At 34.7% G+C, this 24,836-nt stretch overlaps 1 protein-coding gene across 1 annotated transcript; it reads right to left on the bottom strand.

Annotated features, from left to right (window-relative positions):
• Positions 1 to 4,661: 4,661 nt before the first annotated feature.
• Positions 4,662 to 23,487, bottom strand: LOC131158833 (peroxisomal fatty acid beta-oxidation multifunctional protein AIM1). The gene is made up of 18 exons (XM_058113739.1): positions 23,124 to 23,487; positions 22,931 to 23,002; positions 22,084 to 22,146; positions 21,934 to 21,990; positions 21,742 to 21,809; positions 21,584 to 21,665; positions 21,420 to 21,475; positions 19,374 to 19,676; positions 19,132 to 19,218; positions 17,157 to 17,331; positions 15,604 to 15,725; positions 15,179 to 15,342; positions 10,903 to 11,157; positions 10,052 to 10,173; positions 9,821 to 9,942; positions 9,538 to 9,686; positions 5,314 to 5,452; positions 4,662 to 5,061 (listed from the first exon to the last, which is right to left on the bottom strand). Exons 1-18 carry the CDS (start codon positions 23,215 to 23,217, stop codon positions 5,014 to 5,016), a joined length of 2,178 nt encoding a protein of 725 aa, XP_057969722.1. The 5' UTR covers positions 23,218 to 23,487; the 3' UTR covers positions 4,662 to 5,013.
• Between the last annotated feature and the right edge of the window lie 1,349 nt (positions 23,488 to 24,836).

A 24,836-nucleotide genomic window follows, 5' to 3' on the forward strand; every position in this document is an offset into this window, starting at 1 on the left:
AACATGAAGAATGCAAAGTCAGTCACTAGTCCATTGGCAAATCACTTCAAGTTAAGTAAAAGATCGTATCCTTCTTTGAGGAAAGAAATGGAAGAAATGAAAGCAATTCCATATTTGTCAACAATTGGTAGTCTGATGTATGCAATGGTTTGCACAAGGTCGAATATTGTCCACGCGGCATGGGTTGTGAGCAAGTTGCTCTAAAATCTAGGCAAAGACCATTGGGAAGTAGTTAAGTGTATTTTTAGGTATTTGAAGTATACATCAAATATGTGCTTATGTTTTAGGTGAGCTGAACCAATCTTGGAAGGATATACTGATTCTGTTATGATAGGTGATCTTGATAGTAGGAAATCTACATAAGGATTTCTTTTCACTTTTACAGGGAGAGCAATCTCATGGCAATCCAAGCTGCAAAAGTGTGTTGCTTTATCTACAACAAAGGCAGAATACATTGCCACAACGGAAGCTAGTAAAGAAATGTTGTGGCTAAAGCAATTTATCCAAGAACTGGGTGTCACACGGAAAGAGTACAAAGTACATTGTGATAGTCAGAGTGCTCTGGACTTGGCCAAGAATTCAATGTATCATTCCCAAATGAGGCATATTGACATCTGCTATCATTGGATACGTGAAGTGATGGAACAACAGCGGTTAAAGCTAGTGAAGATTCACACAGACGTGAAACCTGCAAACATGTTGACAAAAGTAGTGACTCATAAGAAGTTTAAGCTATGCAGAGACATAGCCAAGATGGACACCAATTAAAGAATGGTTGCGTGCATTCTCCTCTGATGATATGGAGGGGGAGAATTGATAGATACATACCCAAATTAATGTAGGATTAAGGTGAAAATTATTCAAGTGTTGCGGTTTCTCTTCCGTTACTTACCTATGAGTGGTTCTCCACAAAATCAGGAGATAAATTCAAATGTGATTGTGGAAATATTCAAATGTGATTGTGGGAGTTTTCTTGAGTAGTTAATACTCTTTGGTGTATAAATAGGTGCGTGCGTGCGTGTGTGTGTGTGTGTGTGTGTGTGTGTGTGTGTGTGTGTGTTGTAAATGTAAGATCATCAGATTATAACAGAGTTGTGGGAAGTAAGTGGGAAGGAACAAAGAGCTGTGAGAGTTGAGAGAGTTTTTAAGTGAGAATTTGTCTCCTCCTCCTCCTCTGTATTTTTCAGAAAATACTAGCTATCTCTCCCGTGGATTTAAAATGAATTTAGTCGAACCACGTATATTTCAGTGTTCTTTTGTGTGTGTTTTTATCTCTGTTTTTGTCCAGGTTTCCCAACACTTTTTATGAACATAGATTTGCATTTCAAACCAAATATATTCAATCATGGGAGAATATATGGATTGAAAATGGGTTGGGGAGAGCTTGTACCTATTGTATGTGTTAAGTGAGAATGCGATGAAATGTTGTTTGTGTTGCATTTTGTGAGGTTTATGTTTTAATTTTGTGCATCAATTATTAATGTGCATTCAATTAGGAGTTGGGAGTTCAAAATATGGCAATGAAGTTTGATGTTAGGGGTTTGAGGTTCATTTGAGTTTAATTAATAATTTGAGGTTCAATGGGGCCTCTTTTTTAAAATTAGAATACAATTTTGACCTTGATTTCTAAATCGAATGTCAATCAAACTCAAATTTTGAAAATTAAGCTTCCATTGAACCTCAATTTAAAAATTAAAACTCAATTAAGCCTTGATTTAACAATTAGATTGAATTTTGTCAAATTGGGGTTCAATTTTTGAGTTTTAGGTTTGGTTTTGAGGGTTTAATGTTTTGAATCAATTATATGTTGTGTTCTTGTGTTTGTGAAGTTTTGAGATTGACATTTGACGTGTTTATGGATGTGTTATACAAGTGGATGTGTCTTGAAGGATGGACAACAAGGAAACGAAGTTTGAGGATTGGTTGTTTTTGGTTTAATATTCTTTTTGTTCATTTCAACATTGTTTTTGTGGTTTGCTATGTTGTGGATTGAGTTGTGGAGTTTGTATATTGAAGATGAGGATGTACCCTATGCATATAATGAAAGAGTGTAGAAATAACAAGTAAAGAAAATGCTACAGTACTGAAAAAGTTTCAAGGCACGTTACAATATCGTTTTCCTTAAAACGTAATTTGTCCCCACCGGATCGGTGTGTATTAAGTCAGCAAATATATTTACAGGATACAATGAAGCCCAGAATATAATCTAATATCAGTTTGCATTATACACAAATGAAAACTGATCAAAAACACCCTTAGAAAAATCTGAACAAATTTTCTAGAATTCTATTTTTGCAGAAAAGAGAAACTAGATTTGAAAAAGATATTTTTTGCGAAAGCTTTATGTAAGAAAGAGAATGAGAGAATGATGAATTTTCTGTATATTTCGTGGAGTTAATTATGTCTTTAAATAGATAGAATTGTGTCTTTTCCGAAAGGTTGCATCTATTCAAATCGTGAAGCATATTTGGTCGCACCTGGCTTCGACATGGTCGTGCCCTGGTCGAGACCCTCTGGAAAAACAATTATTTCTTCATGTTTAGTCGATGGTACCATTGACCAGGTCGCACCTAGTCTCCTAGTCGCGCCACCTGATCTTAAAAAATATAAAATTAATTTTAAGTCATCCGATCATGATCAGCGGTCACGATGCAAGCGTGCAAAGTGTGCCAACTAAAATGCGTCACTAGCGCCCTACACCCCACGCCACGCACGCACATGAGTGCATGTACGGACGGTGTGAAGTGCACTAGAGTACACACTAGTACTTTCTTGAAACCAACCTTAAGAGATTATTCCACCTTATCATTTATTAATGACATTTCTTTTTCCACTTTTTCTAATGTGGGACAAACCCACATGATATTAAATACTGCTCATGAATGCTTTAGAAAATTCATAAATAGAAGACTTTGAAAAGCCATAAAATCATATATTTTAGAAAATATTTCAACAAAGAGACCTAGAACCCTTTTGATTCGCAGAGAGGCGGGAGATAAAGTGACAATAGAATTCAAATTCAAAAGAGAAGGAACTTTCCGTGGCTTCGTAGTGCAATAGGAAAGACCATAATGGCGATAAAAATATTAGTTTCTACCAAAATGATAGAAAATTTTTATTTTTTGCCCTCTAAGAATCAACCTGTAAAGATTTTTTAAAACAATAAGTTTAAAACCCTTTCGACAGATTTTTGATCTTTGAAAACTTTGCAATTGAAACAAATTTGAGAAAAATGTCTAACTTCACTATATGATGCCTCAAACAAAATATTGTCTAAAGTTGCCCCTTTGGTGGTTTTATAGCCGGATTTTTACCTAGAGTGTGGACAATTTGTCCATGCACAAGTATTGTACTTTTTAGCTCAAGCAACTTGTTTGAAAGTGAATGTAGCTCGTGGTTGTCTGAACCATCATAAATTTGTGTTTATTTCTCTTGCTGATAATTTGACTAATCTTACTTATTATGATTTAATTGAATGCTTGCATAATCTTATGTATTGCCTAATTGAAACATCTTAAGACACACAAGGGAAAATGAACAATGAAATGCGGTCTATTTTTTAGTATCTTATTAAGCATTTTGCCCGCATTCATTATTATAGAAAGCTGCTTTGGTTGGGCACTTGGGCTTGCTATTAAAGCAACTACAGGCTGGTTCTCTGGTTTTGGAGGCTTAATAGTTCAGATACATCATCATCCTTCAACTTAAAAGTGTGAATCCAAACTACCCGAAGAAGATAGATGAGCTGCACATAACTCAAAGCAATTCAATGAGACAACCCTACAATATTGGTGGTAGTGTACAATTATTTTTTGAAATATTTTTCAATTTTTTTGTTAGTATATAAACTAAAAACTAAAGAAAAAGTAAAAGGAACATCAAGAACAAGAATGTACTTAGAGACTACCAATTTTATGCCAGGGATGAACTGTGAGGAATCTTATCATAGAACATGAAGTACACTGAAACGGGATATAAAAAAAATAATATAAAAAATTATGTTACAAATATGTAAAATTATAAAGATCAATTTCTTTTTGATTTCAAAAATGAAATGAAAGGAAGTTAAAATAATAATGAAATTGTAATGACAAATATATATTAAAGAAAAAATAAAGAGTGAACACCTTAGAACACGAAAAAACAAGAAATAAAAAACTAAAAAATAAGAAATTTTGGCTGCAAATATATGACCCTAAATTGTAAGAGTACTTATGTAAAGGAAGAGAAAATAAAAATATAAAAGAAAGAAGATTGCCCTTCGAAATTTATAAACAATTTGAAATGATGAGGGATTAGAATGGCATCATTGGAATTTATAAACCCAAGACTGAATAACTCAGCAAGAAATAAATTTGTACCTGAAAATTTATATGACCAAGGGGGCAAACAATTGAGAGAGAGGAGAATAAATTATCCGTGAGATAAATAAAAATAAAAATAAATAAATAAACCAAAAGAATAACACTTTTGGGTGGAGAAGGAAAATTTTGGTCCTAGAGGTTTGCATGATCCCATGAGTAGTCAGAATAGTTGACAAGCGATGGAGTGGTTTATATTGGAAGAGAGTTATGAACCTGTTCCCTTTCCCCCTTCTGTATACTGAGTTTGGGGAAACTGAGAGTTTATCTAGCAGAAGCCACAAATGCCAAATACAAAAATTGAGTAGAACAAAACCCTTTATATCTTTCTCACTTCCCCTTGATGTCAAATTCATTGCTGTAAATGATAGTATAAAGGCATCATGTATGAAAATCAGATGTTCACCTACTTCCCCGGTACATTTCAGGTCTACAAATAGCAGAACCTACCAGGGCATTGAAGCACTTAATTTAGCCACACGCACACACACACACACACTGAGGTAAGGGAGTTGGGAACATCATAACATATACAGTTTTGTGGAATGGAGATTTTATTGAATTTCAAGCTTCTCTCCACAGGAGCAAGTTGCACAATTTATCTTTCTCAATAAGCAGAGTCTGGAGAGACCAGGCGGATATGGAACTGTGGCTACAGGCGTGACCTTGAAGCTGAAGAATTTGACGCAGCAGGTGCACTCTGCACAAGGAAATGAAGAACTATGAGGACTTGCCTTTTCATGAAGATATTTTCAGCCTTCTTCCACAAATTAATTTCAATAGTCTATGGACGTTTAAGATTAAACAAATAAATAAAGAATCATGCTCGTGTTCCTACTTCCATTCCCTCACAAATTACAGTGAGAATAGTAAAGAAACCAATATTGCTCCTAAAGGTATGATGAAAGGGAACTCTGAAGGGGAACAGAAAACATAGGGCCACAGTTCATACCAAGGGAATGCCTTTTGTTGCTCTTTCTTCCAAGAATCTCGATGGCTTATAGAAGTAGCCATATGCTTCTGACCACTTTTTGAGACATGAATATATATGGCTAGGCCCAACTGTATCCGCCCAAAAAACAATACCACCACTGCCACCCAAAAAAAAACAAGAGGATGAAGAAGGAAACATCACCTCCAAGTAATTAGTATGCCAGATATATATACTCGTACAAAGCTTTTTTCTCATAAAATACATGGTAAACAAAGAGCACATAATATATATATATATATATATATATATATATATATATATATATACATTGTAAACAAAGAGTATGCAAGATCGCAGAAACATTTTATACATAGAAGGATACAGCAAACATCCTACATAAAATGCTTAACTATATTGTGGATGCATATTCATCTGAACAGCTTAGGATTTGAAAGGAGCTCAACAGCATCCTGATTAAACATAGCAAGTTACAGCAGCTGATTTAATGACATTCTGATTAAACAAAGTGAGTTTTAGCATCTGAATATTCCATTTATAGCTTATACCTTTAGCTAATCAGTAAGAACCAAGAAAGTAATAAAATATTCAATCTCTCTGTTTTACTTCAAGGATTATTTCGTAATGTGTTCATAGATTTTATCCGACTGAATAAAGAGAAACGAATATAAAGTATATATAAAAATAAAAGAAATCTTCAAAAACTGTAATGGAACTAGACTTATCACTTAAAAGCCATACCATATAACTTCGGAAAAAGGTAAATTAAAGAAAAATAACGATAGAAATGAAGGTTTCAAAAATTCAATGCATGAGATCCTGAGATCAATTGAAGGGATTATATTTATTACTAAGAAGATCAAGGGAAAAGTTTAAGGACAAGAAAGCAAGTTGGACATGGTTTAATTTTTTTAACTTATGAAAGGGTACCTAGGGAAGTTCTATTGTGAATTCTAGAAAGAAAAGTATAAATAGTAGGTTTAAAAATATCATTATCGATATGTAAGACGGGCTAATAACAAGTGTTAGGACTACATCGAGGAAAATCTAGGGACTTTTCTTATCACAAAATGTGTAAAACGTACATCAACCCTTCGCTTTGAGTCCTTATGTTGTAGATATGGATGAACTTAATAGGCACATCCAAAATGGGGTCCAGTGGTGTCTGTTGTTCATAATTATCTTGATAGAAGAAAATAGAGGTGGAGTAACATCTATGCTAGAATTAAGAAAAAAACTTTTTTGGTTTAGAAGTTTCAAGTTCAACTAGAAGTCAGAATGCATGAAATAAATTTTAGTAATTGTAGGAGGCACAAAGCAGAAAGTGTTAAGACAGGTTGGGTAAAATGAAGTTGTTCATTGGCATATTGTGTGATTGTAGAACACTTGCAAAATTAAAAGGAAAGTTCAATACAACATCTACAATACCAGCTATGTTACATGGATGACAGGAAACTAACAAATACATAAAAGATGTAAATATGATATTTAGGAAGTTACAATAGATGAGAATATAACTCTAAAAGGTAAAATGAAGAACAAATGCATCCATGTGTAGAAGATTCAGTGCACTAAAATGCTTGGAACACTTGCAATGTAGACAAAATAAAGATCCTTGAGTAAGAGTGAATTGAGGTTAAAGATTGTGGAAAGGAGAGGGATAGACCATTGTGTCACTATGGTAATTTTGGTACAGAAATTGTAGAAAATAAGAAAAAGGCGGCTAAAATTATTTGGCTGCCTGAGAGGTCAACAAATAATGCTCTAAAAATGAGTGATTTAATTGATGCTAGAGGTTGTAGGAAAGGAGTGATATAAAGACTAGAATAACTTAGCCCAAGGTAGTAAAGATTCAACATCACTCCAATGGTATTTTAAGGCAACGGTGATTGTTGTTGTTATTCCTAAATTCCTTTTTTTTTTTTTCACTTCCCTCCATATTACAATTACAAGGGTCGGCCCGAAATTAGGTTAGTTGTTTGCCACTGTAACTAGCTCTATGTAGATTAATGAGTAGAACCTTGCATGGTAAAGAAAAACTGTGATGCTAACAGTGTAATGGATGTGTCCATTGTGGCTAACAGTCGTCAAAATCATATGATTTCTCAACTCAAATCGTACGATTCAATTTGATTCATTAGCATATTGATGTGAATTTAGTAGGCAAATCGATAAGCTCTATTAACCTGAAATTTTACAATTCTTGATTCAAATCTTACAACTCACAATACAGTAGGCATTCACATCCGACTCAAATCCAACAGATCCAATCGGTCCACAATCAAACACAACTACTTAAAAATCCAAAAATTAATTTTTATTTTTTAATGCAAAATGCCTTAAAGCCTTTTCCCAAGGGCCTTTAGAATCAAAATAAACAAAATGTTTCTACTTTTATCTCCCTATTGAATTGTTTTGATAACTTTGGCCTTCTTAACTTCTTCTATGGAGTTTGACAAATACAGTCTCCATTTATTTGATTCTCCCCAAAGAAGTAGAAGGGTCTACATGTGGAAAATTTAATATTTTGACATTGATAGATGAATTATTTTTACTTTTTCAACTTTCTAACTAATGGCACTTTTCATCAAATATATAGATGTGCATTATGTATATTAGGGTACATGCTCAATATAATTCACTTTTAATGTATTTTGTTTCTCTTAGATATATAAATTTATAGTACAACACATTTTTAGAACTTGTGCTGAATTTTATGCTTTGATTCAATTCACAATTCCCAATTCACAAAATTAAAATTTCAATTCACAATTTGAATCCAATTTGACAACCCAGTAGCTAACATAACAGGTACTGCATCAACAAATTTATTTTCTAAATTTGCAAATTTAGTTGAAAGAACACAAATTCTTGTGTTTTGACCCCAAAAACATTGTATACTGATTTTTCACATGCTTTTTTTAGTTCCTATCAGCAAGAAAAGCCTTGTATTTCTTACTTTCCAATACTTTTTTATAAAATAAGAAACCATAAACAAATTGAAATACAAGATTTCGCATGTTCAGAATTTATAGAAGCACATAACAGCTCAATTGATCAAGGAATAATGAGGACAAGGAAGTTATTTGTTACCTCTAAACCAAGTGTAACTAAGAAATTGAATATTAAGTGCAACTCAAAAATTAGAAAACAAAATTTACACTTAAAAAATAGCTATATTATTGTAGTGAGGGTGGGGGGCAATTTGCTTGCAGTTATTACACCCTAAAGCAAAAGAAAAAAAAAAGAACCTGAAAAAACCTAAATTGACTAAAACAGAGATTCTAATGTTGGAAATATATTCTTAAAGGAGTGAACTAGGGCTCAAAAACTCATTTTAGGCATTCACAGCCTGTAAACTAACAAAACAACCTATCCAGTCTCAAAATACCATAACAACCATCAACCTCCATTAACCAGGAAAGCCTCCAGAAAATTTCCTTGTAGACGATTTTGGAGGCATCACTTAAATGGCCGCTACATTCTCAATTTAAACCCATCATTGATATTGAAAAGTTAATAACACTTTGGAACCACTACTAAATATTAACAATAAGTTGAACAAAAATTTTCAAATACTAGATGCTACCATTCTATTATGGCATAAAGTGGTGTTCCCGATCTCTCTTTGGCATTTTTCTAATGGCATTTTAAATGCATTTCTTCGATAATCTGGGATTTGATAGTTGTTTCTGACTAGTTGCTTTCGTTTGCATCATGTTTCTAAATTCTGTTTTGCTATTTTCTTCTTAGTGGAGAATGCTTTTGTCCCCCTTTTTGTTTATCCACTTTCATTTCCCAATAGAATTCTTTGTTCATTTAAATATCATATAACCTTATAGGACTGGCCAATCATGAAACCAGCATATAAACTTGGTCTCCATTTGTCTTTAATATTTAATGGGTTACAGAAGGTATCCTGACAATGGAAACAGGTTCTGAAAACATGACTTGGCAAAAAAAAAAACAGGTTTGCCCACCCCCAAGGAGTAGATCATGCATGCAGCGATGCATCTGAGGCAAGACAGTAAATACACAAGATAATGTCATGGTTATTCAGAAGGAAAAAATAAATAAGGGACAAATGGAATACAGGTATTATTGCTGATTATAGCCTAAACTATCTCTTGTTGAGTTAAAAAAAGAACATCTGTGTATTTTGGAAAGAATTTGATGAAGAGCCGCAGATAAAAGACAAAAGATTATTATCGCAAAAAGACTCACCGATAAGAAGGAAAACTCATTCCAAGAACAGAGGCAACATCAAGGTCTGATGCTCGAACTACTACTCCATCATCAAGTACTCGACATGCCTCATTCACCACAGGAAAGAGTATCATTTCCACAATTTCTTGGTCGGTAACAGATATAGGCTGCCACTCATTCGCACAAATATATTAGGAACGCAACAACAAAAGTTATGGGAAAATGATTGTGTTTCTTGTCTAAATGAGTGTGCTTAATTAAGAAAATATGTTTTTCATTGCAGAAGACAGAGCCAGATTACCTTTCCACCAGGCATAATGCTAGTGAGCTTTCTAGACTCCTCAATAATTGGAAACACTGAAGGATCAGGCTTTGGACTGCTTCCTTTCTCATATATGTAGTATCCCTTCCCATTGTTTTTACCTGAAACGGAAGTGTCTCATATGAAGCCGAGACGACAAGCACGAGAATGTTTGCAGCAACCAACAGATGATCAGGAATCACACAAATGGCAAAGTTAACTCTTCGTTACCATTTCGCCCACTTTTTATCATAAGTTCAACCAATGGAGATCGGAATGATCGATCAGGAAATGCAGTGGCAAATTCTTTCCCAACTGCAACAGCTACTCCATAACCAGCCAAGTCCTGAAGCCTGCAAGTATAATAAAAAAGAAGCACAAGTTAATGCGCTGGCATGCTAAGAACAACAATTCCATGATATAAAAATGAGCAAAATTTAGCAACTTGAATTGTGAGCAATCACAGCTACAGGATGCTTCTGCGCGTACTAATGAAGGTTTGCCTTGTCAAGCACTCAAAAAATGCCCCAAGGTACATCCTGAAAGTTGGCATCCCCTGAGGCTCAGTGCCCCAAATGTGAGGCCTTGACACCTGCCATTTTTTGATGTTCCACCCCATATACCAGCCAATTCCCAAAGACCATAGCAAAATTGGACATTATTTCATGCCAGACAACAAAACTGGATCTATATTTTTTTTTTCTCAAGAAATTAATCCCAATGATTTTAACCACCATTCAATTCTAATTAGTTGGGAGCAGGAGAGCCTGGTCACTGGGGTTTTCTTCCCAACCAATCCGGTTGTGCGAGCCCATGCTATTTTCACATTTAAAATTCATTTATTCTTTTTTTTTTTGCTCGAGGGTCACTAAAACTGCATTAAAGTTGCATTACACTGATTCTGAAGTCGCATAAAGTTGCATGGTATTGCCCACAGGAATTACATTATCAAAACCAATGCTACTTGTTTCCCAGATACAAAAGCCCAAAGCGAGGAAAAAGGTAAATACATCCTCCACAGCAGGAATATATGCATAAGAAGCTATGATATGTATAATATAGTGCTAAGTAAAGAGGATTACTGGAAAGGGCCCATAGGGAGGCCAAAACTGCTGATGACCCTGTCAATCCGGAAAGTGTCCACACCCAAATTGACCAACATATGTGCACCTTGCGAGTAAGGGAAGAAGGTTCTGTTGACTGCAAAACCTGTGCAGTTTCCCACCACAACAGGAACTTTCTTCATGATTTTCCCAAGAGTCATCAGATCAAGGATTACTTGTGCAGAAGTCTTCTCCGTCCGTACAATTTCCAGCAGAGGCATCAGATGAGCAGGGCTGTGCATTAAAAAACAAGGTTAGAACCTAATATGCAAAAACCATATGAACAATTCAGATGTCTACATGGAAGAAAATTATCATAATTGATAGCTAAACTAGATACCAGTTAATTTTTATCTTGTTTGTGTTGCTAAAAATGACGACATAAACAATAAGCCTAAGTCCCACTAGGTGAGATCAGCTAAATGAATCCTTTCCCACCAATTCACATGATCGAGTACATTTTCCTCAGCCAGCTTAAGAGCTATTAAATCCTCCCTCACTATCTCATTCCATGTTATTTTACGTGTACCCCTACCCCTTCCAATACCAGTAATAATGACTAGCTCACTCCTCCTCATTGATGCACTATTTGGCCTACATTTCAGATGCCCAAACCATCTAGGCAACCCCTCCCTTATCTTCAACATTCTACCAATGCAATGCCTAGTTTAATACGAATATGTTCAGTCCTTAATTTATCCTTTAATGTTATACCACTACCCTAGCATTCGCATTTCAGAAACTATTACTTCTTGAATATATTGTTTCTTCATTGCTCAACGATCTAATCCATAAAGCATGGCTGGTCTTATAGTCATCCTATAGAACTTTCCTTTTAATTTTAAGGATACTCTACGATCACACAACACGCCAAAAGCACTCCTCCATTTTACCCAACTTTCTTTAACTCTATGTATTGCATCCATTTCATTTCACCTTCTACATGCATGATAGATCGACAATATCAAACTCTAACAGTGCTATTAATTTCTTGATCATCAAGTATAATCTTATCGCCAAATTTCCTCCTTACATGGTTGAAATTACACTCTATATATTCTATCTTATTTCTACTTATCGTAAAGCCTCTAGACTCTAAAATTACTCTCCATAGTTCAAACTTAGATTCTACTATACTCCTACTTTCATGACTCAAAGCAATATCCTCTGCAAACAACATACACTGCGAAATCTCATTTTGGATAAGTGAGTTCACCAAACACTAAAGCAAAGAGATAAGTGCTGAAACTAGAACCTTGATGTACATCTATTGTAATTGAAAATTCTCTAGACTCTCCTCCTACAGTTCTAATGCTAGTCGTTACTCTATCATACATATCCTGACAGCAGCATACCAACTGCATAACCCTTTCTTTTCTAAAACCCACCATCGAGCTTTCCTTGGTACTCTATCATAGGGTTTTTTTCAATAAAAAACATAAGCACGTCCCTCTTCTTTCACCTAAACTTTTCCATTAATCTTTTAAAAAGTAAATAATTTTGTTGTTGTCGATCTCCCAAGCATAAAACAAGATTGATTCTCTTATACCCTCATTTCTAATCTTATTCTTTGTTCAATTACTCTTTCCAACAGTTTCAAAAGTTCAATTCCATGACAATAGTACAATTTTGAATATCCCCTTTGCTTTTGTATATAGGTATTAACATGCTTTTCCTCCATTCATCTAGAATTTTCTTGGTTTTTGCAATGGTGTTGAATAGATTAGTTAGCCACATACTTCCATTATCCCGTATACATTTCCAAACTTCAATTGGATTGTTATCCAATCCTGTAGATTTCTCACTTTTCATATTTTCTAAAGCCATCTTAACTTAACTTGCTCTAATTTTGCAATTAAAAATCTCAATTTTTTAGTCTTTTCCTCATTTGTTCTTCTAGGCTTAAGCTTTCCATTTGAATTTCAATAAATAACACATTAAAGTATCTTCATCACCTCTCTTTTATGTCTCCCTCTTTAACCAAGACATATCATCCTCATCCTTTATAGATTTTTTTTACATTTACCTAAATCCTTGCACTTTCTTTCTCTAGCTCTAGCAAGCTTATATGTCTCTTTTCCCTTCTTTTGTATCCATTCTAGCAATATAAATTATCAAAAGCTCTATGTTTAGCTTCACTAATGGCTTTTTTTACATCTTTTCTTGTCTCTCCATATTTTTCAAGGTTTTCTATGTTCCTACAATTTTTCCATGTTCTAACAAATTCTTTAAGTTTTTTTTTACAACTTTTTGGACATCCTAATCCCACCATCAATTTTCTTTACTGCCCAAGAATTTTCCTCTAGATTAACCTAGTATCTCTTCTACTATCTTTTTAATAAAGCTAGTCATCCTATTCCACAGGGTGTCCATATCTACCTTATCCCCTATTGTCCAATCACCCTCTTTGATCATTTTATCTTTAAATGACCTGATTCTGTTAATAAATTCTAAGTGTATCTTAGATCAAATCACTGCGCAAATGAAGCAACAACAACAACAAAAGATAAAATCACTGTGCAAAAGATTTTCCATTAATCTTTTTAAAAAATAAATAAATTTTGTTGTCGATCTCCCAAGCATAAAACAAGATTAATTTTCTTATACCTTCATTTCTAATCTTATTCTTTGTTCAATTACTCTTTCAAACAGTTTCATCGTATGACTCATAAGTTCAATTCCATGAAGCAAATGAAGATTAATTCTCTTATACCCTCATTTCTAACAGTGTATCTTAGATCAAATCACTGCACAAATGAAGCAAAAAACCAAAAAAGTTCTTATTCATCAATCTTTCCATGTTTGCACGATATTAGTGTAAAATTTTTATAATGTGCAGGAAGAAAAACTCAACATTACTTGACTGCATAAGCATAAGTAGGATGTGAACAAAACAACACATCATGGAACACGCTACCACTCCTAACTAGCCTTTTTATTTGCATTTTTTCCCCAGGCTATGCTCAGAAACAGAAAGGCTGCAGGGTATATATTTTATTATGCTAATTTCAAATTTTGAGCAAGTCTGCGACTCTATATTGATGATTTGCATGATTTGGTTTATACTTTTAGGGACTTGACTAGGTTTTAAAATAATTTCATATTTTGGTTATTGATTTTATTTCCTATTTTAGTGTCTTGGGTGCCTATATAAGAGCAACTCAATGACTTTTAGTCCAACTTGAATTGAACAAAACTAGATTTGGTTGTAAAGCCTCTGACTTTCCCCCCAACTCCCACCCTGAGCCCCAACCCCACTCTTTTCTTCTAGCACTGTTTCTCCCTTTCCCTTTCTCCGCTTTCCATATCCCATGTCCCTCTTTCTCTCAATGCGTTCCTTCTGTGTCTGTCCAGCATCAGGAGGTCTTATGATTCATTAAGTTTCCAATGAGACAAAAGAAAGAAAGGAAATTCGTAATTTTGCAATAATTTGGAATTGGAACTTGATTGTAAATTTCTAAATTTTTCATACCATTCCCTCATTTTCTGTGTGGCAAAATTATCCTGGAAGGGGAAAGGCTTTTGCATGAACACAAGAAGCATGACTTGCAGTTCATGCAAGGGACCTTTCTGTAAATTCCAACAATAAATGAGCATTACAGTTTTCTACTTGGATAATTCCCTCATTCAGTACGCAATTCATGCTGAATAAACATTGTCTTAATAAGTTATAAGATAAAAGGTTCTATTGCACTGGTCATATCATGTTTCGCTAAGAAATTCAAGCATATAATAAAAACATAATGGCACTTACACATGGAAAAAGAGAAATGAAATCACATTCGTCCTCTCCTATCAAGCGAGTTATATTATTATGAGTTATAGAACAACGACCAAAACAGGAAACGATAGCCTAAAAGCATGGAAAAAGTTTTTTTAAGGACGGTGAGCTGCTAGGACATCCCAATGAAAACAAATATTGAATGCCATGACCACAATAAAAACAACTTGAACATTGTTCATCGGAAATTAAATATGTGAAACATGCAGATCCGGAAATAATCCCCTTTTAGATGTCTTAATAATTAATTTTTGTTTTGCTTTTAATTTTTCCCCACTAGATGTCAGGTTCAAACAGTATGGAAAACAGTCCACGCACCAGAACACAAACTCCCCAGCTTTAAATCAAACTTTTGTCCACATGCCCAACCACCTGAATATTTCTATATTGATTATAATTCCATGATTTTCCAAAGCATGAGAGACTCTTAAAATTTCATCATCTTTGGAAGAGAAAGGATATGAGCCAAATGACCTGAAAAAGTGTGCTCCCACAATGCGATCTTGAGAACTGGTCTTTTGTCCAACAATATTGAGATCAATGGTTGATGTGTTTGTTGACAAAATGCAATGGGGAGGACAAATCTTCTCAAGTTCACCAAATATTGTTTGCTTCAGTGAAACTTTCTCAATGACAGCCTGAAATTATGATAATAAGTTAATAACCATACCAAATGTCAGTAAACACTTTTTAAGCACTGTATTTAGGTTGCATTGCATGCATTAGATCCATAATATCATAAAATACAAGCTTCTAAACAGAAGAGAAGAAATAGTGAACAAATGTTCAATGAAGAACTTGAGTCTCATTAAATGCCAAAAAAGTTTACAGTGTTATTTTAAATTTTGCAAATTTTAAGCTTTAAAATTCCTTTAGAAATTAAGACTTGATACAGCCACCTCTATGACCAGATCCACATCTTTAAATTCTGAGTAGTCCAATACACCTTTGAGCATTGAGGAAGCTTTGCCTGCCTTATCCTTAGCCAACTTTCCTCTCGTTACCAAACCTTGGACATTTGCTGTCGTGCAAGGCATAAGAATGGTCATATAGTTATAAAATGTGAAACAGTTACATCAATAGTGATACAATAAGTGATTGAGAATCTGTTTCATGAAATTAGACTCTGTTTAAGTGTTACATAACACATACAGGTTCAAGCTTCCCATAGGCCATAAGTAGGCCAAGTAGGCAATTTCTATGTAAAAAGTTCTGAAATGAAATAGAGATCCAAGCTTGACAAATTCATTATATCTTGTCAAAAGATAATAATTACATACTTCAATATAATTATTAGTGAAATACTGAAATGTATAGAAAACTTCCAGTCAACAGCATATAGTCGTACACTGCCAGGGTATATGGCATTTGGTGCCATTAATATTTCCTTTATAATAGGGCGATGGTAATCCTGCCTATCATGCATTTCTAAACATGGCAATTAATACTACAAACAGACCATACTACTTTTCCATACATACAACAAGAATTTTTAATATATTACCCCCTTCATAGCATAAAATTTAGAAAATAAAACTGCAATATTTTCAAGGAGAATCAAACCTGACACTGCAGCCCTACATTCTGGAACAATCATAACCAGTAAATCTAGGCAGCATTATTGTAAAGAGTTTTTCATCAAACAATGTACCCAACAAAAGGTTGGCTTTGAGTTTTTATTTTTACTTTTTTTTGGCCTAGTTATGGACTAACTCATTAGACATTCTAATATAAGCTGGAGATGGAACTTCCACATAAAACTAGAAGAAGATATGAATCCAGTAATTCATGTTAGAATCATGGAAAGGGATTAGAATCTAGAGGTTTCAAGATAAGTAAAAACAAGACAAATCATATGAAATGCAAATTTAGTTAAAGAGAATTTATGGGAAAAATAATGTTAAAGAAATCCCTAACAATATGCATACACAGAAATGTCATGCATAACTCAAAGCAAGTCAATTAAATCAAAAAGTGCATCTAGAGTGCCATGGAATAGCCAAATAAAAAATTTATGAGATGACCACCTACTATGTTACATAAATCAGAATCCATAAAAGGGACGTATAACTGATTCAAAAATTTGAAGATGGATGAAGAATGCAACTCTAAAGGATAAAGTATTGAACACATCTTTAGAAATCTAAAAGCCTTGGAGCAATGCGAGTTAAAGTTAAGAGCTGGGCATTCGAGATGCTTTGAGCAATTCATTGTAAACAAAATAGTGTACCAACAAGAACAGGTAATTTCATTAAGCTCAGAGACAGTGTGAGAGGGGGTGTAGATCTAGCAACCTTGAATTGATGTTCTAGGGATGGTTTGACAGCTTTCCCAACTTTCAGAATATTTTCCCCTCAATGGAGCAAATGGCCAAAAAGGACTCAGATAGATGGACTCATTTTTTATTGTTGACACTAATGAAAAATTAAAGTATTATCTACAAAAGTACTACCTTCAATCATTTTTATCCCCTTCAGAAGATATTCGGAGTTAATTTCTTTGAGAACAACAAATATATTGCTCAAGATAAGAGCCGTAGCTATGCCAGAGCCCATTAGACCCCCACCGATAACAGCAACTTTCTTTACATGCCTTGGTTTGAGCCCAACATCAGTAACATTAGGTACCTGTCAAAGTCGCAATAAAATCAATCAGAAAAAGTAGAAGCAGATTGATAGGTTACATCTGTTAACAAAATGTACTCCTAATTGTCATCAAATGCCAAAATAGAAATATATATTCTCCATTCTCCAATTATGATATTAGGGAAAAAAATAAAGGAAAAGAATATGTAATAAGAATATTTGAAAGCAGGATCCAACACCAAAAAAAAAGGGCAGCCTGGTGCACGTTGCAAATCCCAATGGTGGAATCTCAAACAGCATGGACAACCACCAAGAGAATTTAAAGAAGATAATAAATGATTTTGAAGACTTTGCAAAAAAATATATATGTTTTAAAAATATAACCTTAACAAGGATCTAAAAATTCTGCAGCTGAATACAATAACTCATCCATACAGTATTTCAAATCCCCACCTCAAGCCAAGTATATAGAATAATCCTTGAATTCAAAGGTATCCCCAGCATGCTTTCCCATGAAAGTAGAGGAGGACCTGAGAATTTTGCTCAATTTATATTGATTAAACTGATGCCAAAACGAAGATTTTAAACTTCAACCCAACTTTCGCATGTCAAAATCTTAAACATGAAAATTGAGTTCAAGAGTCTAGGATCGATACCAGCTAAACATACAGTTCTCTAATTTCTGCAGTAGGTAAGAACATGGATAACAATATAGAAATTTGGAGTATTAGCTGTTGCTGTGATGAAGCACATGTACGGAATCTTGGAAAATAATTATACAAACTGCAAAGAAATTACAATAAAACTGTGGCTTTCAACTTGTTATACCAAGGACAGCAATCAGATCCAAAATTTATAAAAACTCAAACTGGGTTAAAAATGTAAAAAAATTAATAAAAAAATAATAAACACAAAAAATAAAAAAAGAGTTCGTCAAGTAGAAACTAGACAACTCATGCCACATTGGCCACCACATCCAACAAAACCTCCTGCCTATCAAATTCCATTCAACTGCTTCCTTCCAAACAAACCAGAAAATAGCAACGTTGGGCATAGAAAAAGGTCAAACCTGTTTTGCAAGCCAATGGAAAAATAATGCATGATCAGGAATATCCAAACCTAACTGAACTTGGATTCAGATTAGGCATCACTGTTCAAAACAAGTCTGTTTTATATTTGCATAACTGCAACAAAACATAAATTATTTAATATGGTATGCTATAATTATACATTTCATACACTATAATTAGGTCCATACTCTTCCATATAATTCAAACAAATTGTGTTAGTTTTCCTGATTCATAAACCTGAATACAGACCCTCTTTTGGAATTAGACAAATCCATATTTTCTAACAAGATTCCTTTCCCCATACTAAGTTTGGTACCATCCACATCAAATGGAGATATCTGGAAAAAAACATAAGCAAATAAAATTTGTCACCCTGAACCACTAACCCAGCTTCTGGCAGCACCCAATTATAAAGCCTCAGATTGTTAACAGCAATGGAACTCAAGAAATTATAAATTACCGAGGCACGTAAAAGTGCATATTTCATATATGATAAAATAGAAACACAGCATGGCTGGTTACACCAACACAAAGCCAACCACAGCAAGATGATATGAGTTAAATTTATGCTACCACTGCTGCTGCATAACTGCAAACATAACTATTATAAGGAATTGAAAAGATAACAAGTAGAGGACCCCTTGGTTGGCTTTTTTAGGCTGCACACGGCCTTTAGGCTGCGCACGGCAGTGCAGTGGGGGAGCTGAAGCAGATGCATAGACAGGTGAGCTAGTAGAAAATATCAATTTTCACATTGCATCAAGTGTTGTACCTTTGATGTTGCACGCTGGGCAAAGAAAGCATGGACAAGGCCTTTTGATGTTTCAGACAAGACTAATTCCTTAAATACTTTTGCCTCCTGCAATAAGCATTTCAAAACTTTAACATGTACACATAGGTGCATCAGCCAGCTTTAGAAACAATATACAAGCTACTCTGATAATATTTTCCAAAAAAACATCGCAAATACTTTTTTTCAATCAACAACCGCAGGAATCAGAAAACCAAGAATACCTTCAAAACCCCACTATATCCCCCATGGATAATGCCCTCCTCAATTACATCAAGACATGCATGGTGCTGAGGCAAATTTGGAGCAATTCGCGTGGCTTGTTGTCTTGCAGTCTTCAAAATCTCACGTGCTTCAGATAGAGAACCAAGTTTGTCTGTCCTGTGAAGGGAACGCACCCAAGGTTTGCGCCTTTCTGCAATTTCTAAAGCCCATAGCCGTGATACTTTCAGCAACTCTCCAGATGACACAACAGCATCAATAAGACCTAGTTTCTTCCCTTCTTCGGACATTATGGATTTGGATAACTGCAAATGATTATTTTTACTGAATTGGCATTAAAGCATAATGGAAATTGGATCATCAGACTATACACAATGCAAACTATTTTTAATAAACAGAACTGACATAGTGAGTTACAAGTTTCTTCAGACTTCAGACACTGGACAGGTATGGCAGTTTCACTTTAGCAAGCTCTGATTTGGCATATAAATTAGGTCAAAAGTGAACTGCTTGAATCTAGGCCATCAGCATATCTAGAATGAGTTTCTTGCCAAAGCAACATAACTCTTTTTAGAAAATAGAGCACTTAAGGACCCATTTGGTTAAGGATTTTGATATGTTTTCTGTATCCAAAAACAAGGAATACAAAAAATGTAATGAAAATGTGTTTGCTTAGTCATTCTTAAAAATTGTTTTCAGGATATAATCCTGAAAACACCCCTTTTTTAGGATTCTATAAAATAGCATTATCTGTGAATTCAAACACAGTCCAAAACTCCAAACTCTTTCTCGTTCCATTTTTAACACTACCTTCCACCGCAATGCATTGCCACCCATCGCCACAGACCACCACCATGCACCACTGATCACCATTGACCGCCACTCACCACCACCATGCACAGCCACCCATCACCCCCAACCAACATTGGACGCTGCTCACCACCACCAACCTCTACTTACTATGGCCCCTCACCACCTCCCATCACCAAAAAACCACTGCCACAAACTGCTGCAAACCACCACATACCACCACCTCCAATTGTCACCAACCACCACATCTTACCACCAGCCCCCACCATCGTCTGCCACTTCAATCACCCTGGCCACCGCCACCCACCTCTATTACTGCCAAATACATTCTTCCTCTTGTTTTTAGAAAACTAAACTCGAATATAAGTATCCAACAGCATTTTTAAATACAAATATGCATAACTGTTCTCATTTTCAAACACAAGGATTTGGATACAAGTTTTTGGTTCCTTAACCAAACAGGCCCTAAAATTCTTATAACTGCTAGGCTCTCCAATGCAGGAACATAACGAAGCAGTACTAGAAAACATATTGTTCTCCAAATATATTGGTATTGGAGGAATGCTAGATACAGTTGCTGCTCCATGTAGTTTCTTCACACACTCTACATATGACTGGGCCACTTAGCCACTTTCTTCAACCACAATCCACTAAGGATGGTTTTAGATTCTCAATGCTACAACCTTTCTATTTCTATAATAAACCATTAACCATGGTTAAGGGTTAACCAGGTAGCACATTTTTATTTTGAAAAATAATGCCAAATGGTCCTATGTTACAGAGAGTGCATGAGAAGACTCTGTGGAGCAACTGTTGCTAGCAAACCTCGTCAGTACTGATATGCCTGGACGATTATTTGACTAATGAATCAAATCCCTATACCAGAACAATTTTTCATTCTCTATTTCAAACAATTAAACATATAAATATCTCCAAGAAAAAACATAGCAGAAGAACATTTACTTATATGTGAACTCTAGTATACATCAATACCTATTAGCAGTGGCGAATCCAATAAAATTTTCTTTAGGGAGGAAAGTTAATCACTATGTGAATATTACTAAAAGATTATAGGCTAAAATATAGGGGAGGGCATGAATTAGGAGTTTATTTATGAACACTTGAAATTTGGCAGATCTCTGTGTAGAATTTCAAAGACGCTGGGGGCAGGTATTGCCCCTCTAGCATTCTTCTCCCTCTTCCACAGCCTATAGTCTTTGTTTGCAAAGAATGCTTACCAGCATCATTTCAACAGCTTTCGACAGCCCTACAAGCCTCGGAAGACGTTGTGTGCCTTGCCAAGTAGAAGTTACTGATTCAGTCAATGTGTTTAAAAGTCCAAAAGCTAGACACTTTAAAACATCAAAAAAGTTATAAAAAAAAAAAAAAAGGAGAGGGGTACCTCCAAACCCGGGAATTATTCCAAGCGTAAGCTCTGGCAAACCAAGTTGAGTTCTTGGTGTAGCAATACGTGCATGGCATCCCTGCAGAAGAATCCTGTCATTGGTGTATTCATTGATTGAAGCTAAAAACTGCAACTGGAAGACAGAAAACACAAACCAAAGCCAATTCAAAGCCGCCTCCAAGTGCAAGTCCTTCAATAGCAGCAACAGCAGGTTTCTTGGCATCTATCATTATGTAAACAACAAGATTAACAAACTACAGATAAGCAGAGAAAGATAATAATTTAAGGACAATAAAACCTTATTCTCATATAAGGGATTTATGGAACAGTTGAAGTTTGGTAGAGACCTTCAATTGTGTTGACCACAAGATCAACAGATACATCAGGCAAAATAGAAATATCCCCTGCTAGACCAAACAAATAAATTTGTAAAACCGATGTGCAGAATCTAACTTCTGTATTATTAGCTTAATTGCATGAAAAAGAATCACCCGTACCTCCCTTATGTACTTTCTGGAAAACATTAATATCAAAACCACCAGAAAACTTCCTTCCTTTGCCTTCAAGTAGGAAAAAATAAATAAATATATAAAATCAGAAGCCACCCAAGCAGTGTGCAGCAATTCAAAATATACCCTTCTTAGAACTAAATAACTATATAAATTCTAGATATTTTGCAGAGATCTACCCACCATTAATAAGGAACCAGAATTTATCACAGAATACAAATGTAAGATGTAAAATTCATCATCTAGAAATCATAATTGGTATAATTGAATGCATAGATGTGTCTGTGTATGCTCGCACTTTATAATCTATCTGTTTGGCATCATTTTTCAAACGCTCAAACACAATGAGTGCACTTTCCCCAGCATTCATATTACATAAATTAAAGCCATAGAATGGATTCGAACAGAAATTTTTACTTATTTAAGTGTCTCTTCGGTTAGCTTGTTTGATTGACCGGAATTGTGGGGTTTAGGAGGACTTCATCACAATACAAATTTTTTCAAGGTCAATCGTCCTAGTTATTTCTTCAACTAATGTAACTCAAATTTTATATTGAGAGTTTGAACATCCATTTTATTTTACGTTTTAGACTCTTCTACATATGAGAGGAAACATAAGGTTGGTAGTCATGTCAGTTCTTTTCATAAGTGGGTCCTCAAAGTCAGTCAAGTAATCAACCACTTCAAACCTCCATCATGAACAGAGAGAAAATTCAATCCCCTATACCCATCCCCCTTCTATAATTTCTTCTTTAAAACCAATTACAGATCTCCTTAAGTCCACAAAAGGCACCAAAAGGACATCACAACTCTACACTGAATATCGAAAAAGTACCAGTCAAAACAATAGCTTTAACATCATTTCTCCTCATCGCCTCGTCGAACTTCTCCCTTAACCCCTCAATAACTGCAGCAAATCGAACAAAATCCTCAGCGCTCCACAATCAAAAAATACTCAAGAATTCAACGCAAACTCCACAAAAAATAAAAAATAAAAAATCCGAGAAGATGAAGCCTATGAAGCTCACTTGGAATGGCTAAGGCATTGACGGGAGGATTTGATATCGTGATGACGGCAACGCCGTCGGCGCCGACCTGCATGGAGACTCGAGCCTGGGCCATGAGAGCTACAGAGATTTTCCGGCCTAGGAATCGGATTTAGGGTTTTGTTCTATTTGATCGACGACGTAAATGTCGACCTCCTATATATGATCGGCGACCGGTGTGTGAAGTCGACTGCGAAGTTGACTGACGCTGTAGACGAGTCACGACGAACGGATGAATGACTCAGGGAACTAATCGTGAGACACGAAGTTGTTGGTGAAGAGTGGGGATCGAGGGCGCTCGTGTGCATCGTCATAGCAAGACCGGCAGCAAAGTCACAGTAGCTTTCAGATGCTATTGGACAGTGATGGAGAAGTTTTTAGGTCCTACGAATTGTATGTCGCCACGTTTTGAAGTTGGACGGGGGCCGGGTGACGGTGACGGTGACTGGGGCAGCTGATAATTAGGGTAAGGGACGACGTCGCTTTTGTAGTTTAGTGGGGGTATGGCAATTTCAGGGTTGGGGAAGGACATGTCACGATGCCAACATGTGATGCATGGAGTCATCAACTTGGGGAAGGAATCAATTGAAAGGCGCATCCGAAATTTATGCTAAAAAATAAAATCAAAAGGAAAATTAAATTAATTTATCTTTCACAACATAACCCAATAGTGAATATTGTATGTAAATAGTTCTTATAAAATAGTCTTGCTTTAGTATTTTATTTAATCAAATTTTAAGAAATAAGAAGAGCATTTTAAATTTGACAATTAGCTTTTATTTATTTCGTAATAATAAAATTTTAATTAATAAAAGTAAATAAGGAACAAACATCAAATTTAGGATTTGATAATTGATTTTTTTATTAATTACATCAACCTAAATTAAGTAAAAAATTGATGATACGGTGGGAAAGATTGAATTCACCTTTAGTATGTTTTTTCTTCTTCTTCAGAAGACACGGGAACATCGAGGGCATTTTAGTTGTAAAAAAAAATTAATTTTTAATTTTATCTTTTCAAATAGCATAAAAATTCATCCTTTTTTCAATTTTTTATAGAAAATATGAATAATAATAATAACGCATCTCTCTAATTTTTATATATAGTTTAAAAATTAATGAAAAATAATATGAGATTTGTAATTATTTAAAAAACAGAAATAGAAATTAAACTCGTTGCTAAATGAGTACAAAAATTTCCTAAATTAAATGAGGTTGAAGGAGGTTTGAACTTTGAAGAAAAGAGGACAAAATTTCCTACTTAATTCGAGCATTAAAATTGTTTTTTTTTTTTTCTATCTTTCTACATTTTATTACTTTAAAAATGTATACATACAATTTCTTTCTCAAATAATGAGTGGAATAGGTGAATAAGCAACTAATAACATGCTTATCCAAGGTGTCTAATATTGGACACAAAGTAATGAGATAAATAGTTTGTATAGTATTATTATATTAAAACAAAAGGCATTCACCTTCCTCAGGTTTGACAAAAAGATAAGAACATCCCTTGAGTTTTTAAAAATTTCATTGATATCCCTCTAAGTTTTAAAAATAACACTAACCACCCTTGAAGTTTGCTTAAAAGATATAAACATCTTTTCAAAAGACTTATTTTCTTTAACAAAATATAAGGGGAAGAAGAGATTTTCAGAATTCTTGAAACCTTAGGAGAGTTTTTTAAGATTTTTGAAA

This window comes from Malania oleifera, chromosome 6 (assembly GCF_029873635.1).
Source record: "Malania oleifera isolate guangnan ecotype guangnan chromosome 6, ASM2987363v1, whole genome shotgun sequence".
Classification (NCBI taxonomy): Eukaryota; Viridiplantae; Streptophyta; class Magnoliopsida; order Santalales; family Ximeniaceae; genus Malania; species Malania oleifera.

What these genes read in the sequence shown, in the direction of transcription:
- LOC131158833 (XM_058113739.1), bottom strand. Translation starts at nt 23,217, where the DNA reads ATGGCCCAGGCTCGAGTCTCCATGCAGGTCGGCGCCGACGGCGTTGCC. An exon ending in GCATTATGCCTGGTGGAAAG is followed by an intron (nt 9,687 to 9,820) that starts GTAATCTGGCTC and finishes AATGAGTGGCAG; the next exon opens with CCTATATCTGTTACCGACCA. An exon ending in CAACAAAAGGCATTCCCTTG is followed by an intron (nt 5,062 to 5,313) that starts GTATGAACTGTG and finishes TTCCTTGTGCAG; the next exon opens with AGTGCACCTGCTGCGTCAAA.